The sequence below is a fragment of the Delphinapterus leucas genome, chromosome 1 (genome assembly GCF_059928025.1).
Source record: "Delphinapterus leucas isolate spDelLeu-1000000601 "Yukka" chromosome 1, BTC_Dleu_Yukka2, whole genome shotgun sequence".
Classification (NCBI taxonomy): Eukaryota; Metazoa; Chordata; class Mammalia; order Artiodactyla; family Monodontidae; genus Delphinapterus; species Delphinapterus leucas.
The window spans coordinates 156,181,775-156,204,006 of record NC_143129.1 but is presented as its reverse complement, the minus strand read 5'-3'; the positions used below and the strand labels follow the sequence as shown (position 1 = coordinate 156,204,006).

At 36.6% G+C, this 22,232-nt stretch overlaps 1 protein-coding gene across 15 annotated transcripts in view; it reads right to left on the bottom strand.

Moving 5' to 3' along the window:
- FOXJ3 (forkhead box J3) overlaps positions 1 to 22,232 on the bottom strand; it is a 126,938-nt gene that overhangs the window by 81,007 nt on the left and 23,699 nt on the right. For 9 of the 15 annotated variants that reach the window (XM_022575427.3, XM_089895047.1, XM_089895021.1 and 6 more), the window contains exon 3: positions 6,308 to 6,632. The exons of 2 other annotated variants lie outside the window; for them this stretch is intronic. In XM_022575427.3, the coding sequence (XP_022431135.1) occupies positions 6,308 to 6,632 (325 nt within the window). Of the gene's footprint in view, positions 1 to 6,307; positions 20,365 to 22,232 lie in introns of all 15 variants that reach the window. 4 more of the 15 variants (XM_089895000.1, XM_089894997.1, XM_089895008.1 and 1 more) reach the window with 2 other exon arrangements.

Genomic DNA, 22,232 nt, shown 5'->3' with positions numbered 1-22,232 from the left:
AGAAAGATTATGTACAGAGAAATAAAGATTAGAATTACAGTGATGTCTCAAAAACCATGCAAGTTAGAAGACAACAAAGTGACATCTTTAAAACACTAAGAGAAAAAAAAAGTCAATTCTATATGCAGTAAAAATATCTCTCAAAAATGAAGGCAAAATAAAGACTTCTAGACAAACAAAAGCTGAAAGAAGTCATTTCTTGTACCGCCAGTTGGCTGGCAATATTGGAAAGAAGTTCTTCAGGCAGAAGTATGATACCAAATGGAAACCTGGATCTACAAAAAGAAATGAAGAGTTCCAGAAACTGTGAAAATGAAAGCAAATTTTAAAAATAACTTTTTCTTATCTGTAATGCCTTTAAAAGATAACTGTCTAAAGCAAATATAACAATTATTTATGAGATTTATAACATGTAAAAGTAAAACGTACAATAACACAAAGGTTGTCTCAGGGGAATTAGAAGTACAGCTGACCCTTGAACAACACGGGTTTGAATTATATGGGTCCACTTATATGCGGACTTTTCCAATAAATACATACTACAGTACTATACAATCCAAGGTTGGCTGAATCCGCAGATGAGGAACCATGGATATGGGGGGCCAATTGTAAAGTTATACATTCGACTGTGCAGGGGTCAGCGCCCCTTAGTCCCCGGGTTGTTCAAGGGTCAACTGTATAAGGTTTATAAAGTTCTTACACTATACATAAAATGGTATAATGAAGGTAGAGTGGGATAAGTTAAAGATGTGGGTGGTAAACCCTAGAGTAATCACATCCTAAAACAAAATTTAGGAAGAGGTATAACTAATAAAATAATAGTGAAGATAAAATGAAATCATAAACAATACTCCAAATCCAAAAGAAGACAAGGAAAAGAAGGAACTAATCAGAAAAGTTACCCATCTAAAAAGTTCAAGATGGGAAAAAACCAAAATCAAGATGGTCAGAAGAAATCAAAATGGTCATGTTTTCTAAATGGCTTCACAGTGGAAGAACACATCTCTACTTAGATCCTCCTCCTCTACAAAAAGCTTAAAAGCTGGAAATCTTCAAGACTCTGACACTGTCCTTTTTTCACTTCCACATTTGCTGCCTAGGCAATCTCATCTACAGCCATGGCTTCAATAACCATCTGTGACCTTTCTCCTGAGTTAACACATATTTTCAACAATCTACTAGACATCTCCAGAAACACCTCCAACTCAACATGTTTAAAACTAAACTCAATCTTTATTCCCAGTGTGGTCTTCTGCCAGTTTTCCCTTCTCTATTTAAAGACAGTTATTCATATAACTGTTCCAATCAGAAACCTGTAAGACCTCCTTAACTCCTCCCTCCTTCTCACCATCTAAAACAAATGTCACCAAATCTTGTAGGTCTACCTTCAATCTACCTACTTCATCCATCTCTTCTGTTACTACCTCAGTCCAGGACGCCAGTCGCACCAAAACTCGTACAACAGCTTCCTAACTGGTGTCCACCCTCTACCTTCCTCTCTTTACTCCTCCTCCACCATTCTCTACCCAACAGGCAGTTACCTCTTCACAAGGCAAATCTGACATTACTGTTTCAATTAAAACCTTTCAGTAACTTCTCATTGCACTTAGGATAAAACCTAAAATCCCTAAAGCCTCCACAAGACTCTTCATAATCTCACCCTATCCTGCTGTCATACTCTCTATACTAACCCCCTCCAATGATCTCTCTCACCTCTAGGCTTTCTATTTATTGCTCCCCCTGCAAAAGTTACTGCTGCCAGCCTTCCTCCATCCCTTTCACCCAACTGAGTCTACTTAACTTTCAATTTATTCTTGGTTTAAACATTAGTTCTTTAAGGAAGTCCTTTCTGACGTTCATAAATTATTAGCTTAGGCCAAGTGTGGATTTCTCACCACACAGTTATTTGTTTAATGGTCTTCCTCCTCCATACTGTATTCTATATCAAAATATAAGTAGGCTCCATAAGGGTAGGGATCTTGTCTACCAGCTCAGAACCTAGAATATAATGCTTTTCATATGGGAATCACAAATCTGTTGGAAAAAATACCAAAAGCATATTTAAAAAATAAAAACACCTGGAGAGATATGAGAGCCAACACATGTATTTACAACACACAATGAAGAAAAGAGATGACTTCAGACCTCACAACTTGGGGAGACACTACCTCTAACAACCCTAAGAAAAGAAGTTGGGAGAGAAGAGGTAGAGATAACTAGGATGGCAGAGAGTAAGCTGGAGGAAAATGGCCTGGGTTAAATAACTGATAATGGCATATTGCTTGGCCTTGAAAACCCAGCTTCAAAAGTAGTTTCTCAAAAGTACAGTCTACTTACACCAGAATCACTTGAGATGAATTTTAATGCAGATTCCTAGGTTCTAAGATGACTAATTCAAAATCTCTGGAGTTGTGACCCAGGAATCTGAATTTAAAAGCACTCTCACTGATTTTTATTTTCACTTGAGTTTAAACTGGCATCTCTCATTCAAATCAACCACCACATTCCCACCTTTACTTCTCTTCTCCCACTGTGAGAGCCCTGACTCCCCAGAACACTAATATACATACTCATTTGTTCTATCCTACCATGCACATAAGATTGTTTCAGAATTGCTCCCAACTCCCAACTTCTTTTCTTGTGGTCACACAAGGTAGAGACTGCCTCTAGCAAATACCACTACCAAAGACAAATCTATTAAATGAAGTCCATGATTCTTTTGTAATTCTTTTCAACCTTGGTATGCTCTTTTCAAAACTTCTTGAATTTTTCTGTGTGATTATGTTATACATTTGATATAAGGCTTATTTATTTCTACTTATATTCAGTTTTAAGGTTTTCTTTTTTCATCCTTTTTGATTCCCTAACTTATATTTTTTTGAATGTGTAAAACACTTAGATGTTTCAAAACTCAAAACTATATAAAAAGGTACACTCACAATCTTATTCCCTTCCTCATCTCTTCTACCTCAGTTCTGTCCATCCCTATAGGTAACTATGTTTACTATATTTCTAGTTTATTATTACAACAATAAGCAAACACATAATATATTCTTATTTCTCTTTTTTCTTCACATAGAAAAGTAGAATACACCCCCACATGCCCATACCACACTCTCTTATATTTTTCTTTTTATTACTCTAAATTCCAGTAACTTAATAGGTTAATTTTCTTTAGTAAGGTGAACAGCATAAAAAAAATTCCTTTTCCTCTAGTTCAGATTACAAACTCATTCAATTATGGAAATTCAAAGAGTTTTTATAACTCTTATGGACTATTCAAAGAATTGTTTTTAATATGTAATCTCCCTTCAATGCCCTGGCACAAAATGAAAGGGAGTTCATCTAAATATTAAAATTCTATTTGAATCCTTTTAAGTGACCACGACAACATTTTCTCCTCTGGGTGACTTTAGTTGGCTCTACATTTCTGGAAAGGTGGTTGACAACTGCTTTAGGATCTTTCTTCCATCCTCTCTTCAAACAACACAAGCTAATTTCACAAGTTCTATATGACCTTCCATTTTCACCTAACCCATCTCTTCCATACCTGAAGAAGAAACAGTAAGCAGCAAGTTGTACAAGTAATGCTAAACAAATCTTAGGACAGTGAATGGGAACTAAAACATGAAAACAGAGATAGGACCTGAGCCAAGGAGAAGATAAACCACTTTCCATTTGTCTCCATGTGAGATGTTCAAAATATTTCTATGTTTACAAAAATAAAATTTAAAGTAATCATGGCAAGTTCTAGGCTCCTAAAATTGGGTGGAAGAAACTTTTTTAAAAGAATAATTATGAAACCGCAATCCCTGGGAATATTAAAGGTCTGCCTAAAGCAACAGACTGGACCAGATAATCTCCCTGGCGTATCTTTTAGTTCTAAAAAGCAACATTATCCTTCTCAACCTATTCCCATTTTTCGCTTTCCATCCTTCCTTCTTCATTACATCCAAACCATGTATCTTCCAGATGAACCTGTATCACTACTTCTAAACCAGTTTCAGACCATAACTTGGGGTGGCCAGCAGCAAGAAATCCAGCAGACTGAATCTGGCACTCTCAAGGTGGACTCAGATGAAACAAGATCCCTGAACAAAAATCTGTAAGTTCTATAAAAGAGTTATTAATAAAACATATGGAAACACAAAAGATTAATTCTACAGGGAAAAGAGAGATTACATATGAGCTTAAAGAATAAACAGAATAATGCCAACTGGACAAAGGGCAAGAGAAAGTCCAAGGTCAAGTAAGAGAAAAACAAAAGCAAGAAAAATCAAAATATTTATTTCTAGGACAACTAATACGCTGGAATATGTAGAAGAAACAGTACATGAGAGGGAACTAGCAAAAATTAAAGCTAGGAAAGAAAGCTGGGACCAGGATTCTGGCTTTCATTCAAGCTGCATTTACTGAGGCTTACTAAATGGAAGTACTGTGCTAGTGCATGGAATAGAGGAAAAGATACAAAAAAAATCCCTTCCCATAAGGCACTTGATTATCTGGCATGATATACAGCACACTTCACTGGTGCAGAGTAATTCAGTAAATGCCTTTAATAACTATATTCAAACAAAAAAGACAAAGGTGTTGAGACATGAAAGCTTAAGAGAAACAAGTGGAACTACCAGCTGATGGCAGACCTAAAGCTCTGTAAGTCCCCTTCTTCCACATGCACACACACAAATACACACACCCCACACCGCACACAACTGGATAACTCCTACATAAGAATATGAATGTAAAATGTGCAGATATAAAAGAAAACTGAATTATTTGTCATATAACATAGATTAGGTAGGTAACTAATCTGAAGGTTCCTCAAAAAGCTTACATGAGGAGCTAAGGCTTCTTTAAGAAGTAGCTGATTCTAGAGCTGAGGCAGGAAAGGTACAAGATGAGCCTGGAACATCTTGTGGTGCCAGAAAGTTAAGAAGTTGTAAATAAACAAAAGAACTCTACCGTATCAAAGGGCACAGAAGCCAACCTGTAAGAGCTCCCAATGCCAAAAGCAGCAAAAATCTGAGCAACAAATAACGACAGCACAAAAAATAAAATAAATATCCATGAGTGCATACTATTACAAATATACGATTGAATAAAAAAATAAAAGGGGAAGAAGGGACAAGGCTTCCATATTAATTGGGAAGAATCCCAATTAATATAGAAGGAATAAAGGAAAAGAGAAAACCACCACTAGAAAACAATAAAAACTCCTGTAATGATCTACCAATGAACACTAAAATTAATGAACAAAAATTTAAGAAAAACAGGGTACTGCATGCTGTCAAAGTATCTCCCCCAAAACATTTCATAATTTACAAAGTGATAAATAGTAATTTTATAGTGGAGAAACCTCGCAGACACCACCTTAACCAAAGAACCATGGTGAACATTACCAGTAATAAGACATGCTGACATCAAGTTCCCCCTGATATGACTGATAGACAGAGAAGGGCACATCACCTCTGCATTATTCTTCCCCAAAATGCATTACCTCAATCTAACCGAGAAAATATCAGACATATCCAAACTGAGGAACATTCTACAAAATACCTGACAAGTACTGTTCAAAAGTGCCAAGGTCATAAAAGACAAGAAAAGATTGAGGGACTGTTACAGATTGGAGAAGACCAAGGAGACATAACAAATGACAGCTAAATGTAATGTGGGATCCTAGATTAGATCCTGAATTGAATCCTGGAACATAAAAAAAAATTAGTGGGAAAAACTGGTGAAATCTGAACGAAATCTGTAATTTACTTAGTAGCTAACAGTACTGCTTAGTCAAAAGTATTCATTTCTTAGTTTTGATAATGGTACTATGGTTATATAAGGTGTTAACAAAGAGGAATTGGTTGAAGGATATATGGGAACCCTTTGTACTACTTACAAAACTCTGCTATAAATCTAGAATTCTTTCAAAATAGAGTTTTTTTAAAATCTTTGATGATAAAAACAGTACTAGTTGCAATACTATGTTATTTTTTTTTAAACCTCAGACACACTATCAACTTAACTGAACTGTGGGTATTGTTTTCTAGTGAATGCTACATTATCTCTGCTCCAATACTTTATGCTATGTCAGTCCTCTAATATAAGAAAGCTCTAACATATTAATATTCTACCGAAAATAAAGTTATTCATCTAATTTAAAACATTTAATTTCCTTTTTTAATCCTAAAAATGACTAGTAATCAGAATTTCATCTTTAATTATATAAGCCTCCACAAAGCTTTATCTTCAATAAAAGCCAGTATTGTTATTGTTTACAGCATAAAAATAAAAATTTAAGTAAAATCCTTACCTTCCATCCACTGCCAGCCTCTCTATAATATGGGAAGTTATCACAAATCCACTGATAAATCTCACTTAGAGTCATTTTCTTTTTGGGTGAGCTATTAATTGCAAATGTAATGAGGCTGGCATAACTGTATGGAGGCTTCCCATCTTTGTGCTGTTGGACTTCTTCCTGGTCCAGGGTTGTATTTGGGTCAAGAAGTGTATTCTTCTTGGAAATTCCTGTTCCATGTGCATTTTGTGTAGCATCAGATTTTTGGATGGCTGCTCTCATGGTGAGCTGTGGTAACCAGTCCATAGATGTTAGGCTGCTCTCCAGTTCAGATGTCATCCTGAAGGTAAATAGACTCCTTAGTCAATATCAAGGAAAGAACCCCTGCTTCTCAAAATATCCAATATTCACAAATCTAGGAGTTCCAAAGTGAGGGAAAGCCTGAGTTAAATCTGGAGGAAAAAGATTGAGTATATTAATGACCAAACCAAATATTTAAGGGATCAACATTTCCAATCTTTTTTCTTAATTTCTTCCTCTCCAAACACAACAAATTTGGTTTTAAACTGTCTAAGAGATAAAACAATACATACACACAAAGTGATTCTGAGGCCAGTTTTCTTAAAAAGACTATCTGTCACTTTAAACAGGGAGACAGGATCATAGTATGAATAAATCTGCCTGCAGTCCAGCTCTTTACTCACCAACACTGCAGGCCCTTTTAAAACTTAAGATTGTATATCTGGCATTTCTTTTACACAAATTTTAGGGAAATCATACAAAAGAATACCAAAATTAAAGTGTAGGCAAGAGGTCAGAGAAGTAACTGAGGAATTTACATGGAGGAAAGAAGGTAAAGTTGAGCAGGTGGGAGATAGGAAGAGTAAAGCAGGGTAGACAAGAATAGCAAGGAGACAAGCTAGCTGGGGGAGCTGACTGAAAAAAGAAATGCAAACTCAAGGACACTGATGAACTAGAGAAAAGGAGAATAGGCAGTGCCAGGAAGTTTAAAAAAAAGTCAAAGAACAAGCTTAAGAAAACTAAAGATCTGGGAGTGTAGGATATGAGATAGAATCACATAAATGGACAGCAAGAAAAGAAACATTAAAAACTCAATGACAGGCTTACAAAAACATCCAGTGATCTGGATTCTGTAATCTATTTCTCTCCAAGGCTGAAAAATTCAAACCATTATCACCCAAAGAAAGAAAAAAGAAAAAACAACATCTGCCAGGTTAACACATATTCTGGAGAAAGAAGGAAGCTGCTCTAAGAATGGAAGATAAAAATATAGAAACAAAGATTGACACCTCACACTGGAATGGCAAACTTTCAACAAAAGGTACAAACTTTCCTATCCTGGAATCAAAGAAGCAGGAAAAGTGAGCCTGACAACAAAGCAGAGAGGAATGAAAGGCTTCTAAGTGATATAAAAATAAAGGGAAAAAGAAAACAAAATAAGAAACTTAAAGTATCTCGGTAAAAAGAAAAAAATTGTGGCTAAGAATCTCATATATACCCTTCATTCCAAATGGCTGCAGGCAAAAAGCAACCTGGAGTATGTGCTTAGGATCTGAACTTCTGGGAGGCAATGTAGAATTCATAAAAAAACACAGACTCTGGAGTCAGGCAGATCAGAATTCAAGTACTTATTCTACCAGTTACTATCTGTGAGACTATGAAAGTGTTACTATCTCTAAACCCCATCTCATCTGTAAAATGAAATAATAATAGTACCTACGGTTGAAATATTACTTTGAGAAATAAATGGGATAACTTATGCATAGAAGAAACATTCAATAAGTATTAGTTAATAATATTACTCTAGGAGTATCTTGGGGGGGTACTAATGAACCATAAAGTAAATAAGGTTAAGCAATAGCAATTATAAATCAAGAGCTAGCCACGAGGATTCTATCTGCATTGCCAGTAGAATATTAACTACTGGCAATGCAGACAGAATATTTTCCAATATTTTGATTAACAGTTTTACATTTTTCATTTTCCCTCCCCATCTCTGCTGTATGCATTCCTCTGAAACCTGAACTTTAAATTCCTCTATACAGCACCTTGCTCTACAATCTCAGCCAGAAATGCTTGTTCCCATCATGAAATAAGTGATAGAAACTTGTGGAATAAGAAGCCAAGATAATTTAGAGATCACAGAATGTCAAAGAGTGGGCAAAGTAACCTAGAGATTAGAGAACAAAGCCTCCAATCTAAAGATGAAAAACTAAGGTCTACTGAAGTTAAAGACTTGTCCAAATTCACACAAATAGTTAACAGTGGAACTAAAACCAGAGCTCAGATCTCCTGATGCCCAATCCAGCAGTTTTTCTACCATACCTTACCTGTAAAATTAAAATAATAGTACCTACCTCTCACTGATATAAAGTACTCAGAACAGTGACTGGCAAATAGTAAAGAGTCAATAAATGTTAGCTACTGGTAGTGGTGATAACACTAGTTGCTGCTATTATTATTCACATTTTATTCTACGAACATTGGCTATTATTATACCATGCTATCATCCTATTTGCCTCAATTAAGTCTCCACTGAGTAGCTTTATTTTGTTCAAATTCCCAAAGCAGCCAGTCACATACATTTTCAAAGATAATGTAAAAGTACATTCCAAATTGGAATATAACTGATACAGCAGATGCTCCCTGTTGAGAACCATCTTTAACTTGTTTCCTTCCCCCAGTGCCACTAACTGAGACTTTAGGAGAGTCTCAGTAATATAACATGAACACACACTAAGTAGGTACTTAATACTGTTATAAAAATAAACAAGAATTTATAATTACACACGTGTACAAGGCTATCCTAGAGTAAAATCTTATACACACAGCAAGTATGATAAAATTTCTGTCCTCTAGAAACCTGTACTCCAATTAGGAAGGTCAAACACAAGAAAGAGCTGGAAAAGAGCTCTGGGTGCTGCAATGGCTCAGAAAAAGGTGGAGGACAACATGGGCTGCAGCCTTAAGAGGTAGAGAAGGAAGAACTTCAGCTAAGACTTAAAGAAAGTTAAGATCTAAATAGGCTGGAAAGAATTTGGTGCCTAGCCATCAAAGGCATCATGAGTAAGAATTATTCATTGAAGTAGAGTATAAAAATCTTTCTCAAATTTAAAATCTGAAAAAGCGGGGCTGCTGTTTTCTTTGCAATTTGTTATACTTTACACATTCTTGGTAGTGAGGTAAAAAGTGCCTCTATTGTTGCTGCTTAGGCTGGTTATTGCAGTGGTTCTCCACTGAGAACACAAAAAGTGACCATTAGATTTGACCAGATCATCAAGTAACTTTAGAAAGAAACCTCTTAGTGGAATGGTGATGACAGAAGTCCACTTGTATAAGAGAACAGATGGTGGCAGATTTAAAAACAGCATGGGAGGCTCTGAGGAATCTGGTTATGGAAATCTGGTTAAGAAATGTCAGACCCTCATTACCTCACCTCATTCCAAAAGCTTCCTAGCTGGCCTCCTAGGCTCTGATTTCTCACCACTCCATCCCTGCTAATCACCTCCAGAGTACATGTATATACTCCAAGAGAAATGCCAGCAATGTTTTCATGTCACTGTGCCCAAAAACTTTAAATGGTTCCCCTTCTCATATTATACTAAATCTGAATGCCTCATTTCAACTACTTTAGCTTCATTAACCTTTTATTAATCCTTCTCTATTAATTCCTAGAGCAATTATAACCTCAGTTTGGCTTTACCATGCTGTTTCACATGTATAACTGGAACATAAGCTTTCTACCCTCACTCCCTTTTCCCCCACCTCCCCATTGAGGATAGTGACCACACACTAGTACTTCAGATGCTACCCAACACCATGCCAGGTACACATTATCTGAAAAATAACACAGTATTTGGATAAGGAATGAGTCTTCCTTTCTGGAATGCCTTTTCCTTCCCACTCTGCCTAGCTGGCTTCTACTTTTTCATCAAGACTCAGACCAAACACCTCCCCCTCCAGAAAGCCTGATCAATCCACTCTTCCCATCCTCCATCTCCTAAATGGAACTAGATCCTACCCCCATTGACTATAAATACTTCTATCACAGAACTTACACAGAATTAAATTACCTTTATCTACCTCTCTCCCATGAGGCCATGAGCTCCTTAGAAGAAGGAACTTTCTTATTCTTTTCTGTTCCCACAATGCCTAGGAGCACAGTAGGTAAAGGGTCAATAAATGGTGGTTAAATGATTGAAACAGTGACTAGCCAATGAAGGTGTGGGTGTGCTGCTCCCCAAGCAAACAAGACCAAACACATTTAAAAGCTAAAAGGAAGAGATGAAAGAGGACTCAATAGTATGAGGTAAGGATAACCACAGGATAGAAGTCCTTTATGAAGTGGAAAAAAGCATGACTCAGCAAAGACTGACAAGTTAGTACTACACAGGAACAGAGAGTTCTACTGGAAAAGTAGAGAAAAATGGGAAGATGGAAGCCAAAGATAAGAAGATAATGTTACTTGTGGGATAAACCAAGGCATGAAAAAATTATGTCTGAAGTTCTTAAATCTATGATGGTATCTATTGCTTAAAAGAATAAGCAATTTTTTCTGCATACAATGAAAAGGTAAAGAGCATCCAGATATAACAACTCCACACTAATTTATGACATAAGAGGAGGGAGGGGGTTCTGACCTCACTTAATGAAATTCTGCCACTGATGCAATCCCAAATATGCATTTTAGCTACTTTAGCACATTGCTTGGCTTCCCTCTGTAACTCCCCTAACAACTGAGGAGTAGCCAAGGCTTACACAGAAAGTTTTCAACAGGATAAAAAGGTGGGAAATGGGTAGAGATATTGTTGGCTTTCCTAAATGGAGGTAAGATGAAGACATCAAGGAAAATAAAGTAAGAATAATGAGGGTAATGATGATGTGACCTAGATATTCCTGAATCCTCTCCCTCCCTTCCTAGCACTTGGCATTTTGTCTTAACACTTGGCATGTGAAAAACTGAGCAACTGAGAACTCAAAAGAAATCCTTGTAATTACCACAGCAGTAATTCTGATCACACACATCTCAGGGGGTCAAAAAATACATATATTTAAACATAAGATACATATATAAAAAACATAATTCCTGTTACTGCATCTCATCACCCTCGGCAGCCAGAAGCAAGGTCTATGGTAGAGACCACTAACTGCCACTTCTTATCTGTTTTGGCCTTCTTCCTTAGGAATACAACCCCAATTTTATTCTGGATGGTATTATGCCTTTTGCCCTTCCTGCTCTCTGGAATGTGGATACAATAGCTATTGCTCCAACAGTCATCTTGGACCATAAGGTGACCTTTGAGAATGGAAGCCATACACTGAGGACATGGAAGCTGAGAGAAGGGATCTGGGTCCCTGATTTTTTTGGTGAAGCAATTGTGAAGCTGCCACCCCAGCCCTGAACTGCCTACCTTCCAGACTTTTTATGTGTTTAACTACTATAAAAAGATCTCTACCAGCAGGTGAATGCAATTCCTAACAAACATGGAATGTGGGACATGGAAGTGAGGTGATGCAAGTAACAGGACCTAAAATAAGACACTCTCTTAGAGCAGTTGATGAGGTAAACATTAAGAACTCTAATACTGCAGGATGGAAAGCTGGTTACACTTATTAAAGAGTGACAAAGGATTTGGTCAAATTGTCACCTACTGTAACTGGAAAACAAACCATATGCCAACTGAGGCTATAGAGTAACGAGAGAAATACTATAGGAAAAATTGAGAATATTGGCATGTGTTGGCTCCTTCTAGCCGCTTAAAACAAAGTCCTAAAAGGGAAATAAACTTCAATTACAGTTGCAAGCAGAGAAAATGCAGGTTTGCTAAGGGAGGTACTCCCTGCCTATGGCCTGCAATTCAAGCTAAAATTCCTATAATTTAAAGCCCTACATGGTTGAAAAAAAACCACCAAGTGCTTCTGAAGTAGCAAACTGAAGTAACTGAGTGATAGCTGCAAAACTACAGCCTTGGCAGTAGAGAAGACTGGTGCCTTGCCACACAAAAGCAATGTTGTGAGGGTGTTGACTTTCCACCCAAGACTATCACTTCAAATGGCCCCACCCAGAGCCATCATTCCCTCAGGAGCTAAAAGAGGTGAATGAACTTGGATGGGGGAAAATATATTCTTTATTTCCACTAACTTGTAACTAAAACTTAGCATTTCCTTTAATTACAAAAGTAGACAACAAATCACAGCAGCATTAACAGTACCTGTGACTTTGCCATCAATAAAAATCACAAATATATTCATATGTGACAAATGCTGCAGAATCTCAACTTTTTAAACTCATCGACTACTTCAAATTTATGACAGTGTATTAGATTTGCCACTAGATTTTTTATTTAACGTGTTAATTCAAAGGCATATATATTACTATGTTTTAAAGTTAATATTTTGCTAACCATATTTCAATATAATTAATTACTTTCTTCTGTAATCCTAAGTATTTTATTTTATGAATTTTGAGACCTTATTCTGAGAAGGGTCCACAAGTTTCACCAGACTTTGAAGGGGTTCCATGGCACCAAAAGGTTAGAAATCCCTGGGGTAAGTAGAGCACACAGGGCAGAGTTTTCATATTAAAAAATTCTGCCTAGGCATGTCCTTTGGCTCAAAGCAGCAAAAAGTCTAGAAACTAAGCTTTTTAAGACAACTGTAAAGGGGCAGAGGGGTGTCTAGACTGCAAAAGCCTCTTAAGTTTCCAAAATAATACCCAAGCTAATCAACAAGAAGTGAGCTATAAAGCCTATGCATTTCCCAGATAGGGCATCTTCACCAATACCCACTGCAGATGTGGCCATGGAGGATACTGGACAAGGTGAAGGTGAGACCTTTCAGAGGGCACAGGGGACAATGGACAGCCCATCAAAGAGCAGAATCAAGGAACTTATTATACTTTCATGGAGTCTCTGCCACTGCTACCCAGGAGGATTTTATAATCGATATGGCCTAGTGACTATTTTGTGTTTCCCATTATCCTGTTTTCTGAATAAAAGATTTTATTGCTATTATCCTATTCCTTCACCACTATAAACCAAAAAGCCACTCTGGGATCTAATGAAAGTGAATGCACCCAGAGAGCTTAGAATTTTGGCTGGATATAACAACTGGATGAAACTCTGGGTTGTTTCCCTTGGGAAAAGGGCAAGTAAGTTCTATTTATAGGAAGAACAGTACATGTGGATATTCAGGTACCCAAGGCTGATTGTGGCAGAAACCTAACAAGAAAGAAAATAATCTACTACAGATTGACCTTACATTTTGGAAGCATGTGATATAAAAAAACAATTTTTTTAATTTATAAATGAAGCAATAATTTAAGCTATTTCCAAGCAAAAGCAGCTGCTGTTATTTTTCAAAATTAGTTCTCATACACCAGCAAAGCCGAAGTTTCTACTCTTAGTTCAATTTCAGGAAAATAACACAGTCAATGTCCTACATTAGAAAAGATATGGTGATTAAGAACACAGGCTCTGGAGCAAGACTGCCTGGATTGGAATCTAAGCTCTTCCACTTTTAGCTATGTGACCTTAAACAAGTAAATTAGCCTCTCTATACCTCAGTTTCCTCATGTGTAAGGTGAGGATAAAAACAGTACCCACCCCAAAGGATTGTTGTGAGGGTTAAATGAGTTATATATACAAAGCACTAAGAAGAGTTTCTAACACACAGTACATAAGCATTCAATAAATGTTAGCTATTATTCCTATCAAATTCATACTCTTCAGAATTTTCTAAATTTTAAATGACTGTCACTCTTATTCAGTGGTTTTAGACTTACATGCCCTAAATCACACAATAATCATTTATCAACCTCAATGGAAATGAGCCCCCATTCAATTATTTACTCTAAAGAAAAGATCCAGAAAAGACTGTGCTTTTAAATTTTGTTTGTAGATTGCATATGAAAATTGAACATACACTTTTCCCACAGAAATAAGATTCTATGATGATGATTCCTGAAGCAGCCCACAAAATCCTACCTATTCTATAAAGGAGTTTTTTAAATCAAAGTTCTAAGAGTATAAAAGCCCCAGTTGGATATTCTGCAGCAGAGAGACCGAAGTGCAACAAGGAAAATAAAGAAATAAGTTTTTCCATTTTGCTGGTGTAGGACCAGCTTGTTCCTGATAAAATTTCAATACACATAGCTTATATCTGGCATACTTCTAAGTACCTTCTTCTATACCTTGGCTCTCCCATCTCACACTGCCATAAGCCTCCAAGATTGGCCCCTAAAGTTGGTATTATAAACTCCAAAATTAATTACTTGCTCTTCTCCTCCAGGAAAGACTCTAACCTTTTCAAAGCAGTTGATCTCTGCTCTATTTAGGAAGAAAGCGGACAGCATCAAACTAATCACCACTAAGGTATGAATAACTGAGCCTTTAAATTTCCTATGAGCAATGATCTTTTTAAAGGACAAGCCCAAAATATCCTCATTGGTTTGAAGTGAAAATATAGGTAGAAGAATCATAATTTAGGATAGAGAATCCAATACACAAATAGAAATTCACATTTCAAAACTCTTGACTTTCACAACTTTTGTTTCACCCCTAAGATTCCAAGAATATTCACAATATAGCTTATGCAAAAACTTGAGGGATTTAGTGAGACAACTGTCATTTGTAAACAGAACTGTGGTTTCAGAGCTATTTATCATAAAATCAGAGATGAAAAAGAACCTCACTATGTCATTTTTAAAAGCCCTGCTATTACCTATTTTGGAAACCAACAATATTCTTTATCTCCAAGGGAAGAAAAGTTCACCAAATGTATACAGTAATTCATTTTGTTTAAAATAATAATAAATTTTAACAGACTAATCTATGTATCTCCCTTGCTACAGAGAAGAAAATTTCTTTAAATTCTATCCTGGAAAGTGAGAACTGGTCAGAGTTCTCTTCACAATGATGCTTCACATATTTTACAATATTAACACCATTTAGGTTCCTTCTCAAAAGTTTGAAGTCCAGAACTCCAACAGGATCTGATTTAAGAACCATAATATAGTTACTGCTCTTCTCTAGATTCTCTCCAAATTACTCTATTACTCAAATATATAATCTTAGATTCATAAAACTGTATTCTAAATTCATACAAGCCATACTCATAGTTAGAACTCCGTTCAGGCTAAAACTTAGGGATCATATGGTCAAAAGACATCTTTATGCCATAAATGTAATTCTTATCTTAAAAATATTTTACTCTAAAATTTAGGGAGGAAAAATAAATATTTTTGGACATTAACCACTGAACTACATTCTGTCATCAAGTAAGTACCGTATTTTGCATTTAATCTCACTCTATCTATTGGAATCTCTATGTCTCTTGAGTAGCTGGAAAGCTAATAAACAAGAGTCCCTTTGATACAAGAACACTCAAAGCCATCTTTGCAGATATTATTTAAAAACCCAGACAGAATCTGCTATTAATACTTCTTATACTTAGTTTTTAAAAATATGTGTAGAGCCCATGAGCCACAACTACTGAAGTCCGCGTGGCTAGAGCCCGTGCTCCGCAACAAGAGAAGCCACCGCAATGAGAAGCCCTTGCACCACAACGAAGGGTAGCCCCCACTCGCCGCAACTAGAGAAAGCCTGTGCGCGGCAACAAAGACCCAATGCAGCCAAAAATAAAACAAATTAAAAAAAAAAAAAGAAAAAGATGTTTAAAAAAAAAAGAAAAAGCCTCAAATTGATAAATACTGACAGCCAAGAGGCAGAATTTAGTGCATGGGCACTGGAGCAAGACCTCTGTATGAATCCCAGCTCCATCCCTTATTCATTGCGTGTCCTTGAGTTGCTGAACTTTTTTACCTCTGTTTCCTCATTTGTGAAATGAAAATAATCATAACACCAACCTCACAGAGTTGTTAGGGGAAATTTAATTAATATACCATAAAATGCTTAAATGATGCCTGGTCTTATATATTAGTAAGAACACCATAAAGCTAGTTATCCAAGTCAATATTTAGTCCCATAAGTAACTTTTATAATATGTCCTTAAGTCAGTGACTAGTCACTGGTACTCTTCAATACCTTATGCTCAGAAATGGAAGCCCAATAAGTCAGCTTAAAGATTAAATTACATTTAGGATGCTCTAGACCAGCACTGTCCAACAGAACTTTCTACAACAATGGAAATGTTTGTGTGTTATCCAATATGACAGTCAGTAGCCATGTGCAGCTAACCAAGCACTTAAAAAATGTGGCTAGTGTGACTGAGGAAGATTTTTTTTAATTTAGATTTAAATAGCCACATGAGGCTAGCGGCTACCATATGAGACAGTAAGCCTTAGAAGATAAGACAAAAAGTTCAAAATACATTTTAGAAAAAGTCTCTGTAATGGTCAAAATTAAGACGGTTTCTCATTACTCTTCATTTAATTGGAACATGTCAGAACTAAACATGCAAATTAACAGATTTTATCAATTATAAAAAAAGTTTGATAAATATAACAATGATGAACTACGGCATGATAATGAAAGTTATTTCTGCCACTGCGTGGGACTGACTTAAAAGCATAACTATATTAATTATAAATATGATAAAAATGTAGTATTAAATGTCAGCAACATCCTTAGCCTGAGGTCAGTTGCAAACCTGAATGCTACTGGTAGATACTCTAGAATCTAAGAATTTAGATTATCATACTAGAGATTATCAAACTAAATGAATTAAGCCAGACAGAAAGGCAAATATCATTTGATATCACTTATATGTAGAATCTTAAAAAATCAAACAAAACGTATTTAACAAAACAGAAACAGACTCACAGACATAGAAAACAAACTTACGGTTACCTGAGGGGGGAAGGGGAGGGATAAATTAGGAACCTGGGATTAACAGATACACACTACCATATGTAAAACAGATAAACAACAAGGTCCTACTGTATAGCACAGGGAACTATATTCAATATCTTGTAATAACCTATAATGGAAAAAAATCTGAAAAATATACATATATATGTGTATGTATAACTGAATCACTTTGCTGTACACCAGAAACTAACAACACTGTAAATCAACAATACTTCAATAAAAAAAAAATTTGTTTTAATTTTTAAAAATAAGAATTTAGGGTAAAGGGGAAATAGAAGGGGAAAAAGAAATCCTCTTCTACCCCATGTTCTTGAGCTGAGAGCAAAGGATACAAACATGTCCTTTTTTTTTTTCTTTTTTAAGTCTTTTTCATTGAATTTGTTACAATACTGTTTCTCTTTTTTATGTTTTGCGTTTTTTGGCCCCAAGGCAAGTGGGGTCTTAGCTCCCCAACCAGGGATGAACCCGAACCCCCTGCACTGGAAGGCGAAGTCTTAACCACTGGACTGCCAGGGGAGTCCCCAAATATGTCCTCTTTTATTCTAAAAACAATTATCCCTTTTGCTTTCTACTATAGGAAAATGCAAAAAAGGAAAAAATATGCCAGATGCTTTATGTAATCAATATATAGTTTATCCCACGAATCCTAACAGGCCAGGGAGGTAAACATTAACATCCCTATTACAGCAAAATCAGGAAAAGTGAAGTAACTTACCCATGATCATATGAATAATACGCGGCAGAGGTCTGAACCTGTATCTACCCAATTCTAAGACTAAATACCAGAGCTGCCTTAACAATAACAAGTCTGCTACTAGAAACAAGACAGCAAGAAGCCTTAAAATAAATCTACCCTCCTCTGGTCATTCTAAATAGCAGGTTATCAATATCAAATGGAGGGAAATGAGAAAACACATGGACAGGAAATTCACTTGGGACACAACACACAATCTTCTCTGGTGCTAAAAATCCCTATGTGTTCCCCAACATATCCTAAACAAACAGACTGGATCAATAATAAAAGGCATCTTTAAGGGAGAAGCGTAACAAAAAGGAAAAGATAAGTGTGAACAAGAAAGAAAGAAAAAGATAACAAAAGGAAGAGGTCTCAGGTAGAAGATCAGAAACTACTTAAAGTACTACTGATAATTCAGCATCCTAGGCCGAATACACATGTGAACCATAAAATCAATCCTCATAAATGTTAGGCAATTCAGAAATGCAGAAAGGGCCCCATTTTAACAAGTCCAAAGAAATATCAAATTTTATTTTGCTTTAATCAAACCAAATTATAACAGTCTAATGCTAAAATATATGAAAGAAATATGTTATATACATATATGTGTTTACCTGTCTACATAAAGCAAATGTTCAAGGAAAGCTTTTGCTTTTTTGGTAAGCTTTTGCTATTACTGAGTCTATACCTGGAAACAAAATGCAGGTAACCTCAGGATTCCAATCCATCTTATATAAACTCAGTAACCGGATTCTGCTAAATTTTTAAGATTCTATTGTCTGACAGAAACTGTATCCATCATTATCTGAACTCTCACTCTTGCCTTCCAAAACTCAGGAATTAAATAGATGTAGATGACCCAGTATTCACTATCCAGACTTACTATCCAAACTCAGGATATGAATGCAGTAGATTCGGATTGCAAGGAATACTTGCAAATCTTATATAGATTTTTAATATAATTTCACGTGATTTACAAAATTAGCATTTTTAGCAACATGCAAGTATCCTACTAAAATCACATAAACACTGGCTGCAAAACAGATCTGAGAAAACTTTTTTTTTTTAATATTTTTATTTATTTGGCTGCGCTGGGTCTTAGTTGCAGCACGCGGGATCTTTGTTGTGGCATGCATGTGGGATCTAGTTCCCTGACCAGGGATTGAACCTAGGCCCCCTGTACTGGGAGCGCAGAGTCTTAACCACTGGACCACCAGGGAAGTCCCAAGAAAACACTTTTTAATACCATATTTCTTAGTAATTTGCTGGAACAAGTTATTAAGTTATTGCTCCTCAATTCCAAAACCGCGTCCCTTCTTCCCAATCTGCCTTAATGACACTGGAACTGGGACTCTGCAAACCACATTTCTGCTTTGCCAGCTGATTTCCTATAAGGCTCTGCCAAGAGGGAGCACTAAAGATGGACTGCAAGCCTGGAGAAGAAAAAAGATACTTGGGCCTTCCTGTCTATTCTTTGGACTTCATAAGAGCATTACCCCAGCAAAGGTTTCTTCACCCCTGCAGAAGGTCCCCCCTCACAGTAGTAAGTGAATAAAGTTTGCAGTTTTTCTAACACTTATGGAACTAGCTTAATCATACCCCACTCAAAGACCCCAGCACCAGCCAGCACCCTTCCCCAGAGTTCTGAGTTTCAAATCTATGGGATTTCTATTCTGAGCTCGACACAAGCACTAGCATGTAGTACCTTCTCCTCGGAGATCTGAATTTTGTTTCCACAGGACCCTTCCTCTAAGTCTCTAGGTTTTCCCTTTGGTCCCCAAGCACTTAGGGCTCACAGCTGCTTCTAGAAGTGCCTATCTCCATGATAACTTCAAGTTTTATTTTTATCCTTTCTGTTACCTAGTTAACAACTTTAAATCTAGTTAATGATTCTATTAAAGTCTCTGTTCAAATAACTGGTGTGGTTTCTGCCTCCTGATAGAACCCTGACTGATAAAAGAAAACAGTCTCATTATACTGTAATAGTATATGATGTTATTACAATAACGTTTGTTAAAATGCAATTCTACCCATACTAGCAATTAAAGAAGAACAAAATGATAATTAAGAGCAATTTGATTAAAATTAAGAGTATACTTAGCTATCACTACAAAATCTTTTGCAACCATTCTTTAAAGAAAATTTGGGGGGGGTGCCTTTTTCTAACACACATAGCATCTACTGGAATAAAATTACATGATAAGACGACATTAACAAGGGCTATCTCTGTCTTCCCAAATTCTCTACAATAATTGGTTTAACATTACTTTTTTTTTTTTTTTTTTTGCGGTACGCGGGCCTCTCACTGTCGTGGCCTCTCCTGTTGCGGAACACAGGCTTCAGACGCGCAGGCTCAGCGGCCATGGCTCACGGGCCTAGCTGCTCCGCGGCATGTGGGATCTTCCCCGACCGGGGCACGAACCCATGTCCCCTGCATCGGCAGGCGGACTCTCAGCCACTGCACCACCAGGGAAGCCCTAAGATTACTTTTTAATCATAAAAATACAGTAAGTAAATTTTTAAAAATAATTTTAATGTGTTCAGATTAAACAAGGATCCAATATCATCTATAGAAAACAATATTTAACTTGTTTACCCTAAATATTTAAAGGGCAGAGGAAGAGATTTAATTCATTTTACTAAGTACCCTCTCCTACCCAACAAATTTTTAAAATGTCACATACTTTCATTCCACCCCCCATCTTCACTTCACATAAGTCATCTACTCCCACTCCCACCTACGTTTACAACCTCCCACCTACCTACCCATTTTCTCATTCCTAGACACACGGTCCAGTTCTTCTCCACCAACTCAAATGCTTTCCTGTCTTGAGGCTAGCCACTTTATAGATATATAGATAGTATATGCAGGTATATACAAGATATAAAGGTAGTATACACAAAGAGAGTTATGGCAAACAAGCAATGTTTGTCAGCGGATTTGAGATTTCCTGGGCTTCCCTGGTGGCGCAGTGGTTAAGAAACCGCCTGCCAATGCATGAGACACGGGTTTGAGCCCTCGTCCGGGAAGATCCCACATGCCACAGAGCAACTAAGCCTGTGTGCCACAACTACTGAGCCTGCGTTCTACAGCCTGTGAGCCACAACTACTGAGCCCATGTGCCACAACTACTGAAGCCCACACGCCTAGAGCTCATGCTCTGCAACGAGAAGCCACCGCAACGAGAAGCCCGCACACCACAAAAAAGAGCAGGCCCCGCTCGCAGCAACCAGAGAAAGCCCGCATGCAGCAACGAAGACCCAATGCAGCCAAAAATGAATGAATTAATTAATTAATTTTAAAAATTTTTTTAAAAAAGACTTCCTGCTCTACTTCTATTTGGATAGTATAGTTGGGAGGTCGTTTCTGGCTTGAGGAAGACTCTATGGGAAAGTAGACTAAAATTTATTGTGGTTTTAAGTAATCCAGTTTCTCTTCCCTTTACCAAAAAATAGTTATTCTTTTCTCTTCCTTATATCAAACCAAAGCTAGCTTTCAGTTAGAAAAATCAGTGACAAACAATGGTCTTCTACCCATACATCTGAGAATGCGAATTCTCTGCTTCACAGAAGGACCATATAGAATATTACAAAAAATGAAAGATTAGGATATAAGGATACTAAATATCTCAACTAAAATGCCAGAGAGTTTCTCAGTTTATTAACTAAATGCTAAACTTATAGGTATATCCACAAAAATTTGATTCTAGGATATTATACACTAGAATTATAACAGTGAGCAGGTTATAAAATAATTCATGGCATCTCTTTCATCATCTCTTCCAATTATATAATTCTATCAAGCAAAAAAGGTTAGGCATATATCATTCCTAACCCAATGTCATATACAATCTTCACCTAAACATAACTATTCAAATGAAGGGATTTAAAATCCCAGTAAATGACTTTAATATATGACTGTTTTGGCATAACCCACAAATAAAATATCTTTAAGGGACTCTATGATCAGTGGAAGATCAAAGTCTGCAAAAATATCCTGATATGGTCATACCTAAAGTTTTAAATATTCAAAAAAAGGGTAAAATGATTCCTCCAACCATATTAAACAAAAGGACTCTTAAGTGAAATTAGTTCTACAGCAGCTTTGGGGATTAAAGAAGTCTTTTTTTTTTTTTTTTTAAGTTCTTTTCAAAACTATACAGGTGTCCCTTGTTGGGAGGTGGGGGTGGGGGCACATGGACTCCAACAAGGTAGAAAAGTAATCACTCCACCTACTTCCATTATAAGCTGGAAGATGCATTCTCAGGGAAAGAAATGCCATAAGGATGTGGAGTAAAGCTCTCCTACTGAGGGAAAGGAGAGCCAGCCTTAGTCTCATAAAAATTCAACTATA